The sequence below is a fragment of the Lytechinus pictus genome, chromosome 14 (assembly GCF_037042905.1).
Source record: "Lytechinus pictus isolate F3 Inbred chromosome 14, Lp3.0, whole genome shotgun sequence".
Lineage (NCBI taxonomy): Eukaryota > Metazoa > Echinodermata > Echinoidea > Temnopleuroida > Toxopneustidae > Lytechinus > Lytechinus pictus.
In genome coordinates, this window is record NC_087258.1 from 25,274,663 (window position 1) to 25,294,582 (window position 19,920).

At 39.7% G+C, this 19,920-nt stretch overlaps 1 protein-coding gene across 1 annotated transcript; it reads left to right on the forward strand.

The window, feature by feature from the left end:
* The first annotated feature begins 2,652 nt into the window (after window positions 1-2,652).
* Window positions 2,653-5,442, forward strand: LOC129276873 (toll-like receptor 3). The gene has a single exon (XM_054913271.2). It carries the CDS (start codon window positions 2,653-2,655, stop codon window positions 5,401-5,403), a length of 2,751 nt encoding a protein of 916 aa, XP_054769246.2. The 3' UTR covers window positions 5,404-5,442.
* Window positions 5,443-19,920: the final 14,478 nt, after the last annotated feature.

The following is a 19,920-nucleotide window of genomic DNA, read 5'->3' on the forward strand; positions in this document are numbered from 1 at the left end:
TTAATTCGTCTTATTTATTGAAGGTAACCTTCAATAACAAGCTTTGCTTTTCAGAAGGTTTATATTTCATTTCATAATGTTATATTATATTTTGCTTTACTTTGTAACCTTGTTGAAATTTTGGAATGAAATAAATTCGTTATCAATCAATCAATCAATCACCATATACAAGTATCTAAAAGCAGTAGCTTAAAACCTGTCTAAAGTTTTGATAAAGGACCCGTAATGTAAATCATACTCCATGCAGTATTGTCCATGCACTACATTCCAATATTGGCCATGGAATGTATGTTCAGCCGTTAATATTTAAGTTGGGCTTTACTAGTATATCATTTCTATATAGCACCCCTCCCGTTAATGTTTTATTTTCATATAACAATGCTCATTGGACATGTTGGATCATTTATCTGACAAACCTGGTGATTCGATATCAGAAAGCTGCCGACAAAGAAAATATTCTGACATTTTGAGCCCATTCTTTGGAATCGGGGTTTTTTTTTTATTAAAGAAGAAAAAAGACGCAGATACTTTCATTTTGATCGGGCTTCCGATAAAAGAAAAATATACTCATTTTAAGATCGCAAAAGTTATCTTGTAAAGCGATTTTCATTTCATAAGCTTTACATCACAACTGTCTTAGAGGATACACATTCGATATAAACTATATAATGATGAATCCTTATTGTATTATCCATTTTTTTTTTTTTGGAGGGGGGGGGCGGGTTATACCAAAACTAAAGACAGGCTCTAATTGCAGCACATCTTATATAGCAGGGGCCGGGGAAGGGTTTTGAAAGTTGGGGGGGGGGGGGCTGAGCCAAAAGTGGGGGGGGGACGCAGACCATGCAAAAAATCACCATCAGAAGGTTATTTTTACGTTTTTGTACACCCAGCCACCCCCCCCCCCCCTGTTTCCCCGGCACATGAATAGGAAGTATGATAATAACCGAGAGAAATCATCGCAGTATATTCTTTATTTTTATCTTTATGTAAAGACATGTTTCATGTGAAGTTTGATCAGGGCACGTCTAAAGAAGTCCCCTGCTTCGGAATCGGTTTTATTTCAAAAAGGAAGAAAAACAAAAGACACAGATATTTTATTATACAAACTTATGTAAACTTCATTTCCTCCAAATCACAACTATTTTAGGCCACAGGCCTCACATAATCTTGTAATGAAAAATGGAATAAAAGAAATTACGCATTTGTGGAATTTACCAAACCTGTAGGATTTAATGACAGCACATTTGTGGGTGCGTCGTGGTCTAGTGGTTCTGACTCTCGCCTTTGAAACAGAGGGTCGTGTGTTCGAATCGTAGCCATGGCGTATTTTCCTTCAGCAAGAAATTTATCCACACTGTGCTGCACTCGACCCAGGTGAGGTGAATGGGTACCCGGCAGGAGTAATTCCTTGCATGCACTGAGCGCCGGTGATGGTAGCTCGAGCTAAAGCCGGGGTAATAATAGCAGCGCTTTGTATCCTCTGGCAAAAAGCGCTTTATAAATCCAACTATTATTATTATTATTATTATCTTAAATAGGAAGTAAGATCTATTGAAATAACTGAAAGAAACCATTACTTTGTTTATTTTGATCTTTATATTGAGACAAAGATAATGTTTCTAGCATAATGGAGTTTGAGCTGGGCACGTCTGATAACGGATGTATATTTAAGGAAATGGAGTGTATACCATGATTTCCTGCGATATCATGACTAAAGAAACCATCACAGGTCCTCTTCTAATTTTCTAATATTTGATTCATTTTGTCAACGTAGATGGGATTTTCCACCTGTTTTCGAGATTCTCGTAAGTATATTTTTTTTTATATTATAGCCCATGTTTTTGCATGATCTTTTCGTGAATGATTGTAATTATCGCCAGTTGCATCCTTTGAAAATGCATATTTGGTATACGATTCTTATAATAGTGGAAGAGGATGTTATCATCGATAAAAGTTCTAGGGAACATTTCATGGAGAGTTGTGTCAGTGATTTTCACTGACTAAAATTGCTCTCAGCTAATCAGATTCGAGTATTTCCAGTAGCTTATAACATTCGTGTGTGAAATTCACTGACTAATTGCTCCATGAAACACTTGCCCGATGCTTGCTACAAAACAAAGATGAAAATTCCATTCTAAAATGTAAAAGAAAGCCAGATTAACTAATCGCGACAAACCGATTTATTAACGCTTGTTCCAAAATTACTTTTACGTTTTTGTACACGGTTTTGGAAAAATGTGTGGTGGGGCTGAAGCCCCCCCCCCCCCCCCCGGTTCCGCGGCCTCTGAGCAATAGTTTTCTAGATTTAATGTATATCATACTTTCATCGTTGTCTTCTGAATTATGACATTGATGGATTTCCGTATAATTGAGGTAGATTAGATCAATTACAACTGTTTGCAAGACGGGGCCCTGGTGTCATTCCTGATACAGTATGCTTGTCTTTTTAAAACTCCTGCCTTTTATAGACCCGGTGGTGGTGAAGGTAAAGTATTTTGCTGCATTTACTTACACATGTTTGACATGATAAGACGTAAATACATTTTTTTAATCCTCTCTATTATCCAAGGTGGAAAACTCGGCGATTAATAATCCAAAGCAGATTCAGCGCATTCTCTGTGGTATCACTGTTCTCCGCTGGCAGTCGAGATGTCGTTCTTTCTTTCATACTTGATACTAAGCGCTGTATCTGTCTTGGATAGTGAATTCATTCCTAGTCAAATTCGATCGCCACGTTGTCGGCTGTCGGTCACCAGCGATGGATTAGAGGCAGATTGTTCCTGGCTTGGGTTACAGAGTGTTCCTCTTGAACTTCCAGGTGGCGTCACCAAATTGAACATTGAGGGCAATCGAATACAAAATCTAAATCGATCTTCGTTTTCGCATCTCCCACTCCTGCACAAACTGAATCTGCACCGGAACAAATTGGCTTCAATCAACGAAGGGACTTTCGATAGCTTGCCGTTGCTTCGGGAACTTTCTTTGTCTCAGAACAGCCTTGCGGAACTACCCACAACTATATTTCAGAAGAACCAGAAATTGGAACTTGTAGATTTTACCCTAAACCTCTTCTGCTCCGTTCCTATTTTGGCACTCCGTGGCGCTACCAACTTGGAAAGTGTAATACTGATAAAGAACAGGATTAACAGTGTCAACTTTACCGGGTTCAAAAGTCAAGACGTTGAAGTCATTGACTTATCAAGCAATAACATCACGAGTGTCCGTAAGAATCAGTTCTCACCGTTTAAGAATATCAGCACTAAATCGTTCCGACTTAATTACAACAAATTGACGTCTCTGCCAGACGGTGTGTTTGGCCAACTCCATATGACAAAGGACCTCGTTCTTTCTCATAATGGTCTACAAAATTTCAGCCTGTATCCATTTCTTGGTATGGAATCACTAATAAACTTGAGTTTATCATCGAATCCATTGGAAAGCGTTTACCCTTTCAATGACACCACTCCACGTGCAGATCTACCCCCTTTGAAACACGTTATTCTCTCGGGGCATCATCTGTTTACTCTGCCGTCGCGAGCTTTTGTTGGAATGGGTAGCGTCACACGTCTCGATCTTGGCAAGGGAAAACTAAAATCAATTGAGAACGATTCTTTCGCTGGAATGTTGGCTCTCGAGATCCTTGATCTGAGTTCTAATCGACTCGCTACTTTGAGGCGAGAAATGTTCGAACTAATAACCCGACTCCATACACTCATCCTGGCCAAAAATAAGTTTGGATACCTTCCTACAACAGCTTTCCAGGACCTGAGATCACTCAAAGTTTTGGATTTTACCAATAATCGAATCGCCAAGATCGGAACAACCTGGGACATTCCTTCTTTGCTGACTCTGGATCTCACAAGCAATTTGATTTTTCGTATCAACGACGGGAACTTCTATGGGCTGTCAAATCTAACCGAGCTGACAATATCATCGAATCCAATCAATGTGATAAAGAATAATGCCTTTAGTGGGGTAGAAAATTTGCAAACACTTACTATGCAATCACTGACAACCATTGGGAGCGGCTCAGGTCGACCTTTTCGGAATCTTGTCCAATTGATATCCCTTGATCTTTCCGGATCAAATATGAATCCATCTACGAACTTCTTTAAAGGTCTGGTATTTCTAAAGACACTCAAACTACGAAAGACCTTACTGACACCTCTCAAACTCTGGGACAATTTTCGAAACGCTTCAGTACTTGACACGTTGTTTGGATTAGAATATCTATCACTGAGCTCAAATACTTTGAATGGTTTGATACCAGGGTCATTTCAGAATCTGACTTCGTTGACTAGACTGCTTCTGGAGAAATGCGGAATTTTCCAGCTACCTGTAGGATTGTTCGAAAACCTGGTATCACTGAGGTATCTCTACCTGACACGCAACAACATTAAAGTTTTATCCGCCTCCCATTTCTTCGGGTTACACTCCTTAGGAACACTTCTGCTGGACAACAATGCCATTAAAGAAATTGAAGTTGATCTTTTCAAGCATACTCCTAAAATTTCCTACGTGTACTTTCCATACAATCTCATATCAGTTGTCCATGAGGGAACAGTCTTACCCACCGTGATGCTTGATATCTCGAATAATCCTCTGTCTTGTGTTTGTGAGATGCAGTGGTTTATGTCATACGTTGATAACCCTACAAATAATCTCATCTTGGTGAATCCAAACAATACGATCTGTTCTCCAAGTTCTATTCAGAGATTTATCGGAAAACGACTTTTCAGCTCCCGTCCCGACAGTAGCGACTGTGTCCCACATATCATCATCTTGGCTTGTGCCCCTGCGATCGTCCTAGGGCTTCTGGTCGTCCTTGTGGCAACGTATTACTATCGCTGGAAGATTAACTACAAACTTTTCCACCTAAAACTAGCAGTGCTCGGTTTCAACCAGTTTGAAGACGCCCGCGAGCATCAGGATTTTCGGCGCGACCTCAACGTCATATTTCATGACGATGACGAGGAGTGGGTCGAGCGCGTCTTCCGACCCGGTATCGATGAGGCGTTGCCAGATTTTCAAAGGATTGCCTATGGTGATCGGGATCTTGCCTTCGGAATGTTCTACATGGACGCTATCATTGACTTGATGGAAAATAGTTACAAAGTCGCTTTCATTGTGACTAACACAGCCATCTTTGATCACTCCTTCATCAACAAATTTCATATGGCCGTCGACCACATGAACGAGGTAGGTTTTGAAAAGCTGGTGCTGATATTTGTCGAAGATATTCCGGACAATCACCTGCCGTACCTGATGAGGCTCTTCCTCAGCAAGAACAAACCATATTTCCTGTGGTCCGATAACATGGATTGGCAGGCCCTCTTCTGGGCCAAATTTGCCAAATTGATGAAGACAAACAAGCAAATAAATGACACTCTCCCAACATAGGAGAAAAACCTTAGGATATTTCATTACAATAATATTCAAGATAGTTATAAGGTGCACCTTTAAAAACGAAAACATTAATGTAAATTCGAAAAGATGGATTTCGAGACCGAGAGTTCGAAGTTTAATGTACGAGGTCGCTTATAGTTATAACTGATTTCTGCGATCTGGAGCATGGGATTTACACGTGATCGGGAGCGAGAACCCATTCAAAGCTGACAGAATTTTGCTTAAATGTGATTTGAAATTATTCTATTCGAAATTTCATCATCATCATCAAAATTTTCTACAATAATTATTCTTTAACATGCTTGGGGGTCCACGCTATAAAAGCAGTGTTTCTTTGTGGTTCCCGTATTTCCATGGACCTGGGAAGCGGGGGTGCTTGGGGTGTTGAAGCACCCCCAAGACTTTCCCAGTGGGTGCTGCGTGTATTATTTTCCATAGGCAGCACCTGGAATTCTGGTATGGTGTGCAAAATTAGATAAATATATATTTTTTTTGGTTGTCAGATTTCTTTGGACCAAAACGACCTTCATTTTGTAATGAACCCCCCCCCCCTTTTTTTTTACTTTTCAAATTTACTTCATCACCATAGGAGTCGATCCCTGCTTAGCTCCCCCAATAAATTCGGAAGTACAAAAATAAAATGAAATTGTAATGTTACTCACAAATCGGCAAAGTAACCAAATACAATATAAATTTGGTTTCTCAATCTATAGTACAGTGCAAAATTAGTATTTCTCCTCTCGCACACCGCGGGAAATGATTCCATCTACCATTGGAACTTTTGTTAAGGTATATTTGCACGAGAATTTCAATATGTATATAGGTATAAACAAATTTTCTGCCCAGGAATAAACAAGAAAATGGCAAACCCTTTTTCATAGGCGGATGCAGGCGGATCCAGGTGAGTAATAATACCTCTATATTAATTCCAACAAACTACACTTAAAATCCCCTTTTCAGGATAGTTTATCAAAAATTTCGGCTTGCGAATTGTGCGCTCGCATTAACTGTTTAAAATATATCAACCCTTGCATCCTATCTATAATTACAAAAGTGCTAAAAATGTCCAGTTTTCAGGCCTTAGTTTCAACAAAGTTTGCGCTTTCATTAGGCTTAATATTAGATTAATAGATAAGATAACATATTCATGAATTCCTTATATTAAAATTTTCTTTTTTCAGAATGGAATGTCGACAAGTTTCATCTCGAGCTAAGAAGATAATATAATATATTATAATTTTCATATGATGACAAAATGTCCTTAAAATGTCCCGGTCCTGCTCCAAATAATATTTTAAAAAATCAGCTCGCGCTCGCATTATTTATTTAGTGCGATCCACATCCACTTCACAATTTTTCTACACATTTCTTTAAATAATGCTTAAATTGACCCCTCTTCAGATCAGAATATCAATTTTTTCAGCTCGCGCTTCGCTCTCGCATTAGTGAAAACACGCGCACGCATATGCAGATTGTTCTTATTTAAAACGTGCTTAAATTATAATTTTCAGATCAGAATATAAAAAAATGTTCTGCTCGCGCTTCGCACTCGCATTATTAAAGGAGAAATATATTGATTATGAATATGGCCTTATTATATATCAGTGGAAAGGTCATGATGTGGGGATTATCATTTGGTCATTCAAAAATAACGAGAGTACAACATAAGGTGGAAATCGCAAATTAAAAAGTGCTAAAATGCCTCTCCGAAATACGCCTCCCATCGGTCTCTGAATTGACTAGAATTTGATGACGTGTATAAGTGTACGAGAGACGTGATTGGCTCTCCCACGTTAAGCTCCACTTGCATGCAAAACCTGTTGCGATGATTCGTTTTCTCCACACTGTTACTGAATACTTCGATCACAAAATGAAAGAAAACCCAGAAGTTTATCTAGATTTTGGATTTTCAAATTGATGATTTTGAAGATGAAGAGAATGATGATGAAGTTTCTAGCTCTAGTGACGTGGATGGAGGTAAATTAGGGGAATTACGTCTATGATAATGAGTCGGACAATTCAACTTGCATGCGGGCCGATTCGCTACCAACTCATGCAGCTGCTAGTGCTAGCTGCACGTAGGCCTACCGCGGGCCAAAATAAATCCATGAAAATTCCAGCCTGACCATCCATACAGAGTCTCTTCCCTCTGTCAAGGCTCTAAAGAAGGAAAATAATGATATATTACTGTACTTACAAACAAGTGAATATATCCAAATCTGAAGGCAAATCAACTCATCGAATAGCAGCAGACGATATTTACCGACGATAAACTTCACGTGGCCGTGGCTGGGATAAATTGTCACTCGTTCTGTTAGATATAATTTCTACCTCATTATTTTGACAAAATTACGAAACTCGGGGAATTAGAATTATATGTAAAAGATCATCCCCAACATGCGTAGCTCGTATGTACGGAAGCTTAAAAGTGCCACCGAGATGACGAGATAATTCCTCGTCTTCTCGACTTTTTTGGTCCGAGAAGGCGAGAAGGCGTGATCCGGTATCTCGTCTTCTCAGCCTTTTTTTGTCCAATAAGGCGAGACGGTGAAATTTCAAATCTCGTCTTCTCGACTTCTCGGATACGAGAAGGCGATAAAGCGAGATTCCAAACCTCGTCTTCCCGACTTCTCGGGTATGAGCAGATGAGAAAGCGAGATTCCAAATCTCGTCTTCCCGTCTTCTCGGGTATGTGAAGATGAGAAAGCGAGATTCCGAATCTCGTCTTCTCGACTTCTCGGGTATGAGAAGGTGAGAAGGCGAGCTGATTCCAAATCTCGTCTTCTCGACTTTTTGCACAAAAGAGTGCACACAAAATACGTACAAAGTATGTACAAAGTTACAGTATATTTTTGTTCCATATTCCTATACATAAAAAAGGATTCGAGGACAATAACCCCCTGGACAATCACCCCCGACAAATTACCCCCCCACAAGAACAATTACCCCCTGGAAGATATTGGCCCCGGAAAATTAACCCCCCCCCCCACAATGGACAACCACCCCCGATGACAATTACCCCCCCCCCTCCATGGACAACAACTCCCCCCATGGACAACAACTCCGACCAGGAAAACTACACTCAAGGACAATTACCCCCTGGGAAATTCCTCCTACCCCATGAACAACCACCCCCAGGGCAGTTACCCCCCCCCCCTCAGAAAAATACCCACAGGATAATGACCCCCTGGAAGATTAGCCCCCCCCCCCCAGGAAAATCCCCGCCCCCTCCATGGACCACCACCCCCGAGGACAACCCGCCCCCCTCTACCGACAATTACCAGGTGAAATTACTGCTAAAGTTTATTTTTTTTAAAATTTAATTTGATATACATACTTTATCATAAAGTTCGTTTATGAAGGGTTTGTGGAGGTTCCTCAGATAGCGTTCTGTTTTGTTTTTTGTTTTTATAAGTTACTTACACCGTTTTCATATTCATTGCCAAAGCGTGCTTAGTCGGGGCTTAGTCGGGGTCAATAGACCTGTTTACAAAGTTATTCAAATTCATGGATGTTTCTTTCCTGGGGACCTAGTAACGAGGCATTCCATTAAATAATGGAGGAATCCAGTTTGCATACATTACTTGCTGCTATGTCTGACAAGCCTCTAGCCATGTTTAGACGGTAATGTAATCCCTGATAATGTACTTCAATGTAGGGGTATATACCAATGCCGAAAAAATTGTATATTTTCGCTTTGGTTTCCCTTTGTAGGTGCCCCCTTTTCCCGGAGGGTGCCCTTTATTGTTGGTGCTCCGGTGCCAGGTAAAAATGGCAGAGGTAATAATGGCAGAGGTAATAATGGCAAAGGTAAAAATGGCAGAGGTAAAAATGGCAGAGGTAATAATGGCAGAGGTAATAATGGCAGAGGTAAAAATGGCAGAGGTAAAAATGGCAGAGGTAATAATGGCAGAGGTAAAAATGGCAGAGGTAAAAATGGCAGAGGTAAAATTGGCAGAGGTAAAAATGGCAGAGGTAAAAATGGCAGAGGCAAAAATAACAGAGGTGTAGATCATGGCATGCTAGCCTTTTCAGTTAATATCGGTATAATTATTGGCCTTGAAGGGACTCCTATCGACGCAATGAGCATTATGAACTGAAAAGATATTATTTAGATTTTTTATTCATTTTAGGTCAGCTCTATACTTTATCGTTGATATGATTAAACTCAAACGTTTTCATGCCAAAATGATTTCAATTAGTGAGTGATGAAATTATTTATCTTGGCCATTTTGTAGAGTAGAGTAGCAGTTAATCACATACATACCAAACGAATTTTAATGTAAACACCACAATAATGTGCGCTATACCATTAACACACTGAACAAGTTCGGGATTTCTTCGAACCACTTGCATTACTTTGATAACAAAAAAATAACAAAACGTTCTGTAATAAAAGTAATTTTCATATTTCAACATCATATATGGATCCGAATAGACATTGATATGATACGTATATAGTTCAGTGTAAATGATATAATAATAGCAATTAGCGTTCAGTTATTCAGAGAAATACCTCATTGCAGCTATATACATGTAGTCCAAGTGGATGTCAGGTTCCTAAACTAGTTTCTATGGTTACGGTTACCGCATGGATTTTGAAATGTGTAGTGAATCAAGGATTTTATTTAAAATTTATTTATTGTAAAAATAGCTGAAAAAAATATTGGTAAAGGTTTACGGAAAACCCAGCCATCAAATATTAAAAAATTTATTAGAAGTTTGAATTTTTGATCTGTGACGTAATAATACGAGCAGCTGTCACGTATTACTTTTCAAATTTTTAATCAGTGGTTCCTGATTGCTAAAAAAGTCTTTCAGGAGCGGATGTAAAATGATTTGTATGTTGATATACAACAATAATTATTTAGAGGCGTCCACACAATACAAGCACTGTGTTTAGTGGATCCCTCCATTTTCCCAGAATTTTATTTTATAATGATGTTTTGCTAATATATAGTACTTTGTTTTCAGTGTTTTACTTATGGAAAAATATCATATATTGTACATGCCTCACTTTATATTGTATGTATAAGTTCATTGTAATTATTTCGACCACTTTACTTTGTTCTGTTGAAAATGAAATAAATTGAAATTGAAATTGAAAGAAATTAAAATACAATAAAAACCATTTTCATTTTTTTAATGACAATTCATTGATATATTGTATTACACCAGATTTGGAAAATACGGCTAGAAAATAACGTCACCATTAAAATATAAAATTCTAATAGCTTTTTAAATCTTTGATGGATTCCCTTAAGCCCTAACCAATATCATTTTAATTATTTCCTGCTATTTTTACAATAAACTTTATGTCAGGGTGAATTTCCCCTTTAATGAACTAAGTACAATACTTGGGATCCAAAGTGTGCTTCAAATTTGAATATTAGAAGAGCGATTTGACATGAGAAGGCTGTGCATGTATTAAAGTCCATGCAGGGATATATTAAGAAAAACCAACTTAGGTGTTATCAATTTGGTGCAGAAAATCTACGTAGGCCTATGATTAAAAAAATGTTACCCATTCTATTCTCTCTATTCTCAGAACCTTTCTTATTTAATCTACTCTACATGGAGGGGCTATTAGGGTTTTTGGCATAGGGGTTTAAGACTGGCCATTTATACCTGTCATTTTTTACCTCTGCCATTATTACCTCTGCCATTTTTACCTCTGCCATTTTTACCTTTGCCATTTTTACCTCTGCCATTTTTACCTCTGCCATTTTTACCTCTGCCATTTTTACCTCTGCCATTTTTACCCCTGCCATTTTTACCTTTGCCATTTTCACCTCTGCCATTATTACCTCTGCCATTTTTACCTCTGCCATTTTTACATCGAGCCGGTGCTCATCCCCCCCCCCCCCCCCCCCGCCCACTTTGAATGACGCTCCACCGCCCCTGGCCTGCTAAAACCCCTGAGCTTCCGGGGCGGACCACGCGCCAATGTACGCTCCGCTTTTTGTCTTTACAGTCTTTTCCTCCTAGAAATCCAAGGCTGATCATTATGTTATGCTGGAAAAAGTCACAGAATTTAAATGATATCCTGGCAAAAAGTATACACCAAATCGCACGAATTGAGTTTGAACATTCGATTTTTCTTCAGCTTCTCCAGGAGGGCACATCCCCCCTCAGACTCCTCTCTGTCCGTGCAAGCACGGAACGCCGCTAGGGATCCGCCCCTGTATGTACCCTATCTCTCTGTCCCCCTATATATCTTCCTCCAATATCATTTCCCTCAAAAATCTTCTGACATTCCTCCCAGTGAGTGATTCTCCGGCCCTGATTCTCCCATATTTTATGGGACATCTTAGCAGAAGCACAGCCCATAGCAGACCGACGGCCCACGAGAGCGACAGCCCACGAAACCGACAATATTAATAATGTCTTGTGAATCTTTGGGAAAAGCTGACAGCATGCCCATGGGATTGACATCAGGGTGACCAGATGCCCCGTATTTCAATCGTACTGTTAAAGCAACTGAACATTTAGCCGCATATATAGATAAATAAAATACCACAAGTGCATGAGAAAGCATTTTTGCTCGCTCGCTAAGTTTTGAAAGCGGAATACTAATACTCGGTGAACACCAGAGTCGGCTAGATAAAGTCACTGGCGAGCTGGTGGGGGTTATCCCCCCCCCAAAAAAAAAAAAAAGCAGCACCCCCAAATATATATATATATATATATACATTGCTCATTATGCCACTGGACATAGCTACATTGTATTTCACTAAGAGATATCCACAAAGTACAGTGTTTGAATGAGCTGGGGCGTTATACTTCAGTTAAAATTCCTATGCTCCGATAAAAAAATGCCTTGACATCTTCAGCGACTATTATGAGAACAATTTTTCAGGCGGATCCTTAATTTTTATAAGAAAAGGTGGGGACGAAATAGTATATCTGTAAACAAAAAATGAAGTCCACCATCACTTTGAGTACTTATACTTTACCTCTATACCTCTTTTCTATTGAAGAGGAGGCCACTCACTGAATGGGGAAGGAAAACGAAAGGAAATTAGGGAGGAATGACACCATTTTCATCACCTCCCTTTCATAATTATGGATGAATGAATAAATCCAAGGAAAATCTTGATCTGCAGCTTCATGGAACTATTAAGTAGTTGAAAGTATATATATTATATCTTCTTCCTATCAACCAACCTTAGAGAAATATATTGGAAATGTCATTTTGTAACGTTACCAAATCCAAATACTGGCTTAAATTAGATAACATGAAAGAAAGAGGCTGACTTTCACTATAGTATATACGAATCCTATATGTGATTATATTTTTTTTCTCATTCATACACAATTTACAATTTATTCGTAAATCAACTAAATGAACACCTCATCCTTTTAAAGAGAATACAAGTCCTCTTGAAAGAGATGTAGAAATAGGATTTTGTACCACAATGTACATTAAGCAAGGCTTCTCAATGATAGTTTACCACTTCTCTATAATAATTATGAGGAAGGGATTCCGCTGTCCCATCCTCCCATCCAGTGGCATATCAGGCACACCTCGTCGGGGGGGGGGGGGGGGGGGCAAGCGATTTGAACCAGCAAGGGGAGATGTGTGGGTGTGGAAGGGGGTGTCCTAATAACACAGTAGGGATCTTGTTGATATTAATATTTGCGATCGGGCGATTGCATATCTTTTGTCTATTTTGATTTAAAAGAAAAAGTTATCATTACAAAAATGTTAAATTTTTGAATTTTGACAAAATCAGTGGTTAACTTATCACTGGTAATTTCAATGTTTCTATAACTTACTTCTATTATTCCTCTTTGAAGAAGCTATTGACTTATTATGTTCCCAATTCTGCATATTTGGAGAAGTAAAAAAGTGTATTTGACATTTAATTTAATTGTATTGATTTGCATTTGTTTCATTTCCATATGCACAGTTATACAACTAAAAAGGAATATTCAGAATATGCATCTATATATTCACTCATTGAAAATAAATGTAGTAAAGTGAGAAAGAAATGAAACGGTAAAATGATATATCACTAGATATACATGTAGGAGAAATCACTCACTGGGAGGAATGTCAGAAGATTTTTGAGGGAAATGATATTGGAGGAAGATATATAGGGGGACAGAGAGATAGGGTACATACAGGGGCGGATCGTACCGGCGGCGAGGGGGGGGGGCGATTCGTGATGAAATATTTAGCGGCGTTCCGTGCTTGCACGGACAGAGAGGAGTCTGAGGGGGGATGTGCCCTCCTGGAGAAGCTGAAGAAAAATCGAATGTTCAAACTCAATTCGTGCGATTTGGTGTATACTTTTTGCCAGGATATCATTTAAATTCTGTGACTTTTTCCAGCATAACATAATGATCAGCCTTGGATTTCTAGGAGGAAATTAAGACTGTAAAGACAAAAAGCGGAGCGTAAATTGGCGCGGGGTCCGCCCCGGAAGCTCAGGGGTTTTAGCAGGCCAGGGGCGGTGGAGCGTCATTCAAAGTGGGGGGGGGGGGGGAGCACCAACAATAAAGGGCACCCTCCGGGAAAAGGGGGCACCTACAAAGGGAAACCAAAGCGAAAATATACAATTTTTTCGGCATTGGTATATACCCCTACATTGAAGTACATTATCAGGGATTACATTACCGTCTAAACATGGCTAGAGGCTTGTCAGACATAGCAGCAAGTAATGTATGCAAACTGGATTCCTCCATTATTTAATGGAATGCCTCGTTACTAGGTCCCCAGGAAAGAAACATCCATGAATTTGAATAACTTTGTAAACAGGTCTATTGACCCCGACTAAGCCCCGACTAAGCACGCTTTGGCAATGAATATGAAAACGGTGTAAGTAACTTATAAAAACAAAAAACAAAACAGAACGCTATCTGAGGAACCTCCACAAACCCTTCATAAACGAACTTTATGATAAAGTATGTATATCAAATTAAATTTTAAAAAAAATAAACTTTAGCAGTAATTTCACCTGGTAATTGTCGGTAGAGGGGGGCGGGTTGTCCTCGGGGGTGGTGGTCCATGGAGGGGGCGGGGATTTTCCTGGGGGGGGGGGCTAATCTTCCAGGGGGTCATTATCCTGTGGGTATTTTTCTGAGGGGGGGGGGCTAACTGCCCTGGGGGTGGTTGTTCATGGGGTAGGAGGAATTTCCCAGGGGGTAATTGTCCTTGAGTGTAGTTTTCCTGGTCGGAGTTGTTGTCCATGGGGGGAGTTGTTGTCCATGGAGGGGGGGGGGGTAATTGTCATCGGGGGTGGTTGTCCATTGTGGGGGGGGGGGGGTTAATTTTCCGGGGCCAATATCTTCCAGGGGGTAATTGTTCTTGTGGGGGGGTAATTTGTCGGGGGTGATTGTCCAGGGGGTAATTGTCCTCGAATCCTTTTTTATGTATAGGAATATGGAACAAAAATATACTGTAACTTTGTACCTACTTTGTACGTATTTTGTGTGCACTCTTTTGTGCAAAAAGTCGAGAAGACGAGATTTGGAATCAGCTCGCCTTCTCACCTTCTCATACCCGAGAAGTCGAGAAGACGAGATTCGGAATCTCGCTTTCTCATCTTCACATACCCGAGAAGACGGGAAGACGAGATTTGGAATCTCGCTTTCTCATCTGCTCATACCCGAGAAGTCGGGAAGACGAGGTTTGGAATCTCGCTTTATCGCCTTCTCGTATCCGAGAAGTCGAGAAGACGAGATTTGAAATTTCACCGTCTCGCCTTATTGGACAAAAAAAGGCTGAGAAGACGAGATACCGGATCACGCCTTCTCGCCTTCTCGGACCAAAAAAGTCGAGAAGACGAGGAATTATCTCGTCATCTCGGTGGCACTTTTAAGCTTCCGTAATCGCCTTCTCGTATCCGAGAAGTCGAGAAGACGAGATTTGGAACTTCACCGTCTCGCCTTATTGGACAAAAAAGGCTGAGAAGACGAGATACCGGATCACACCTTCTAGCTTTATCGGACCCAAAAAGTCGAGAAGACGAGGAATTATCTCGTCATCTCGGTGGCACTTTTAAGCTTCCGTAGCTGAGAGAGTAGATGCACGTGTTGCACAGCTCTCAATCGGCATTTTGGATGGTTTGTTTACAATCACATACGTACGGAAGCTCCGTACATACGAGCTACGCACGTTGGGGATGATCTTTTACATCTAATTTTAATTTACCTCAACTTTTTGCTTCAAAAAAGGTTTTATCGTAATTTAAAAATAGTACGAGGTGTTACTATATTTTTATATAGATGAATAATTGTACAAGAAAAAAAAAGGATTAAGGATTTTAAAGGTTAATACACTCTAAAAACAAATCAGTCAAAAATGACTAGTTAATAGGGTCAGCTTGGTGCAACTGTTATTCTAGTCATATTTGACTATTTTCTAGTCGTATTTTACTACAATTGAATTATTTCTGACTAGAATATATGTCAGAAATCATGGGGACTAGACTATCAGTTGCACCCAGCTGACTACTTGTCTAGTCAATTTGACTGATTTGTTTTAAGAGTGTAAGAGGAAGGTTATTAGCCTAAAAAAGTCCCTACACACTCATGACCTTACCCCCAACTCCCCCTTCCCCCTCATCTCTCTCCCCAGATACTCACACAAGCTCACTTCAAAACTCACCACCACCCACAACCCCCCCCCCCTTCCCCGTCACAAAATTCACACATCCATCTAAACAAGTACACCCATACACGATACAACTATCTGTATTTGAACAAATAACAAAACAGAAACAAAAATGAAGCAACCAATATACCGATAGTATTAAGAAAGATATGCATCGAGTTGTTTCAATTTTCTTAAGTGCATCCCCAGTTCCCCTTTTTAAACGCTATTTGATATTCCGTATCTCTATATTATTTAACCAAATGTGTCACTTTCTGTACGGTTGGCAATATTCCCTATTTTCTTGAACTAAAAATAATGTACTTAAATAAGAATATAATATTAATTTATTAAAGATACTCTTATAGCATTTCCAGATATCCCAATGAAAATTGTTTTCCAACTGTCACTGCCAAGTTCATTCAGTTGAAATATTTTACTCATCTCTTCCCATAATCGCTTAACTTCAGGACAATAAGAAAAATATATGTTGGTAAGACTCAACTTCTTTTTTACAAAAGGAACAAAAATGATTTGTCTCAAAAGTCAAAGATAAAGATGAATACTCTTGAATACCGCCCCCTCGAATATAGTTTTTAATTCGAGTAGCCGATAGGGGAAATGTGGATTAACCCCACTCCTCTAATTGGACAATGCTAGACCTATCTCCGCCTGATTTACATACACACTCACCCTCATACACATGGCCCTGAGAACGATTTTTTACTGGGGATGCTGAAGTAAATTTGAAGCAAAAAAGGGGGCGGGGGTTCATTACAAAATTAAGGTTATTCTGGTTCCAAGAAAATTGACAAGCAAGCAAAAAAGGGGGTTTCACTAAAAAATATAGGTCAATTTGGCTTCATTTGTCTTCTTTTAAAAGACCTACTGAATTTCCTGGTGGTGCTGCCTGCACCCCTTCAGCATCCACACTCCACAGCACCCCCGCTTCACAGGACTATGCTCATACACCCCCCCCCCCCACACAAAATAAAACATACATAAATTATTAACACGTAATAGGCATGGTGGAGGGGAAGGGTACAGTATGCCTATATGGAAATTGTGAATTGTAATTTCGAAATTTCCTTTAGGCTCAGGTCACTACCCCAAACTTAGCCTGCTCGATGAACGGGTGGCGAGCTTTTAGCCAATTTTGCCCGGGCACTCCGAACGGCGGCCGTCCAGGCACCACTGGTTTTGGGGCATCGCCCCGGCGCACAGTGCATGGGCCGGGGCGAAACAAAAGTGCGCCAAAAGTCATTTTGGGCAATTTCAGATTTGTAATTTTTGTCATGCCCAGCTGAAAGACAACACTTTGAAGAATACTTCAGCAAAATATTTCATTCGGGAATTTGCATAAAGGTTGTGAATTTCCAACCTCAAATCGTAAAATGTGACATTTTGCGAAATGCCGCGTATATGACAACTTAGTTGAAAAACAAGCCATTTCACAAGAGGTTTTTCATGTAGGAATCTGAAATGGCACCCACATAATTCTGACATATTCTTTTTTTCTCGTGAAAGGGTTCAAAGTAGATAAAAGACACATTTCAGGAGGTTTATAGGATAATTGTTCCTCGAAATAGGCGGATAATCCGCATGTTTTTTGCATTTACATTAGAAAAGTTTAGATATCCGTGGATTTCCGTTTAAATTCTATCATCATCATTTTGCCAAATGCCTAAGCTTTAAGTCGATACCAAATTTAGCTGCCCATTTTTGCCCGTTTTCATGTTAGAGTCGATTTTACTTGACACAACATCCCCAAAACCTGTTAAAAAACGGTCATTTTATACCGCGCAGTCATCGCAGCGCACCTTATGGGGTGTACATTGCCGTTCATTTTTGCACGGCGAGGACGATTCCCCTTCCATTCCATGAAAATGACATGAATTCCGGGCATCATGCAAACAAAACAGAGGTTGATCACGCATATAAGGGCTACCCGCCCCTCTTCCAGAGATAAAAGTTACTTGTAGAATAATTTCAGCCAAAAACCCTCCTCATAGTAAAACATTCGTGGTGTTATATACTCTGCGTTTTACCCATAAGTCTACACCGCTTGATAAAGCACGGTTAATATTTTTTAGAGCTATAAGTATTTTTTTTAATCTAATGATAATTTTTATGCCATAAAATTATTTTCAGGATCTCATACACACGTTTTAGGCATGTGAAAAGCATAAACCAACATTCACTCTGGTCAATCTTAAAGTAACACATAACACAAAGTTTATATACTGCACATTGTTTAGCGTAATTTGTCTTTTCACAGATAGGTTTTAAGTAGCCAATCAAAATTTGGTATCAAAGTGACGTCATATCGGCTTTAAATTATGTTCAGTCGATTCTACACCCAAAATTACCCTTAATCAACATGTTAAAGTAAAAATATAACCTGGAATATAATTTTGGCGCACTTTCAACTCATTCTGGCCCACTGTGCGGAAATTCTGGCAGCGCCTGCTCACTTTTTCTCGCCGCCATAAATAGGTTCGGTACCCGTATGGTCGCCGTCCGGGACCCGACGAAATCGAGCGGTCACTATCGAACGATTTGGGTCAAAATTGAACTCATTGGAGCAAAGGTCGACAAAAATCGGTCGATGATCTCGCGGCGAATTCCAGATCGACCGGACGATTACTTAAGACATAGGCGGGTGGCCGATGTGAGACCGCCCGGGAATCGTTGAGTCGTCAGCCGATCACTGCTTGAACGCTGAACAGAAAAGTTCCCCGATTTGACCCAGATTCGGCCTTGAGTAATTGGTAATCGACAGGGTACTGCTCGGCCAACGACAAGTTTGTTTACAGCCCGCTCGACTTCTAAAAAATTGTTGGGCGATTCCTCAATTCCAGCGGCGCCCGAGCAGGCTACTAATTATAGATCGGTCGCCGCTCTGAGTTGTGACTGAAGCCTTAAAGAAGAGTAAAATTATGAAAATATAACTTTTCATCGATCGATCAATATCTTTATTAATGAAACGAGGTACAATGGGCTTCATAATTCCACATTATACGAGATAGTCCAGGGGCCCGTTGCAGAAAGAGTTGCGATCAAACGCAATTCAAAAAATCTTGCGCAACTTGAATTTCAACCAATGAAGCACCCGTATTCGGGACTTGCGCTTGATATTTTGACTTGCGTTTAAACGCAACTCTTTCTGCAACAGGCCCCTGGGCCCTGTCTTACAAAGATTTACTATTGATCCGATCAATCGTACCTCTATGGAAATCCATCAGTGTCGTAATTTTTTTTATACGAAAAATTTGCACAATGCTTTTTTATGCAAAGGGAAGCACAGTGAATTTTCAAGAAAACAATGAATGCATGAATATACATCACAGCTAGAAAATATTTTGAATAAACATGCATAATAGATGTTGACGTTGCTGGCCGTCCATAGTTGCGATTGATCGGATCAATCGTAACTCTTTGTAAGACGGGGCCCTGGCCGAGCATTTCGTTAAAGTTGAATTAAGAAGGGGGTGAGTTTCCATAAATATAGGTTCTACATACAATATATAGTATATATAAGTTGTTCAAACACATAGCATGTCACAATAATCCTCTGCCTTCTCGATATTTTGCTTTGAAAGTCTATGAAATTAGCCACCTGTCAGAGCCCGAGAGACGAGTGTACAGAAAAGTCACTCGGAGTGTGACGTCACCGGGGGGAATTTAGTATAAGAGGTGCCTGAATGTCATACAGAAATGCTATGCAGAGAGAGAAAGATATTTTACAATTTTTTTTCAAAGCAACTCAAATCAAACAAATAGGACTGATATGTACAAATCTTTACTTTCCCTGTATAAAAAACAGTATGAATAACCACCATGAACTCTTCAATCATGATGTAAGATAGCAAACAGTGAGTTATTGAATGATATTTTCACTATTTCTCATT

What these genes read in the sequence shown, in the direction of transcription:
- LOC129276873 (XM_054913271.2), top strand. Translation starts at nt 2,653, where the DNA reads ATGTCGTTCTTTCTTTCATACTTGATACTAAGCGCTGTATCTGTCTTG.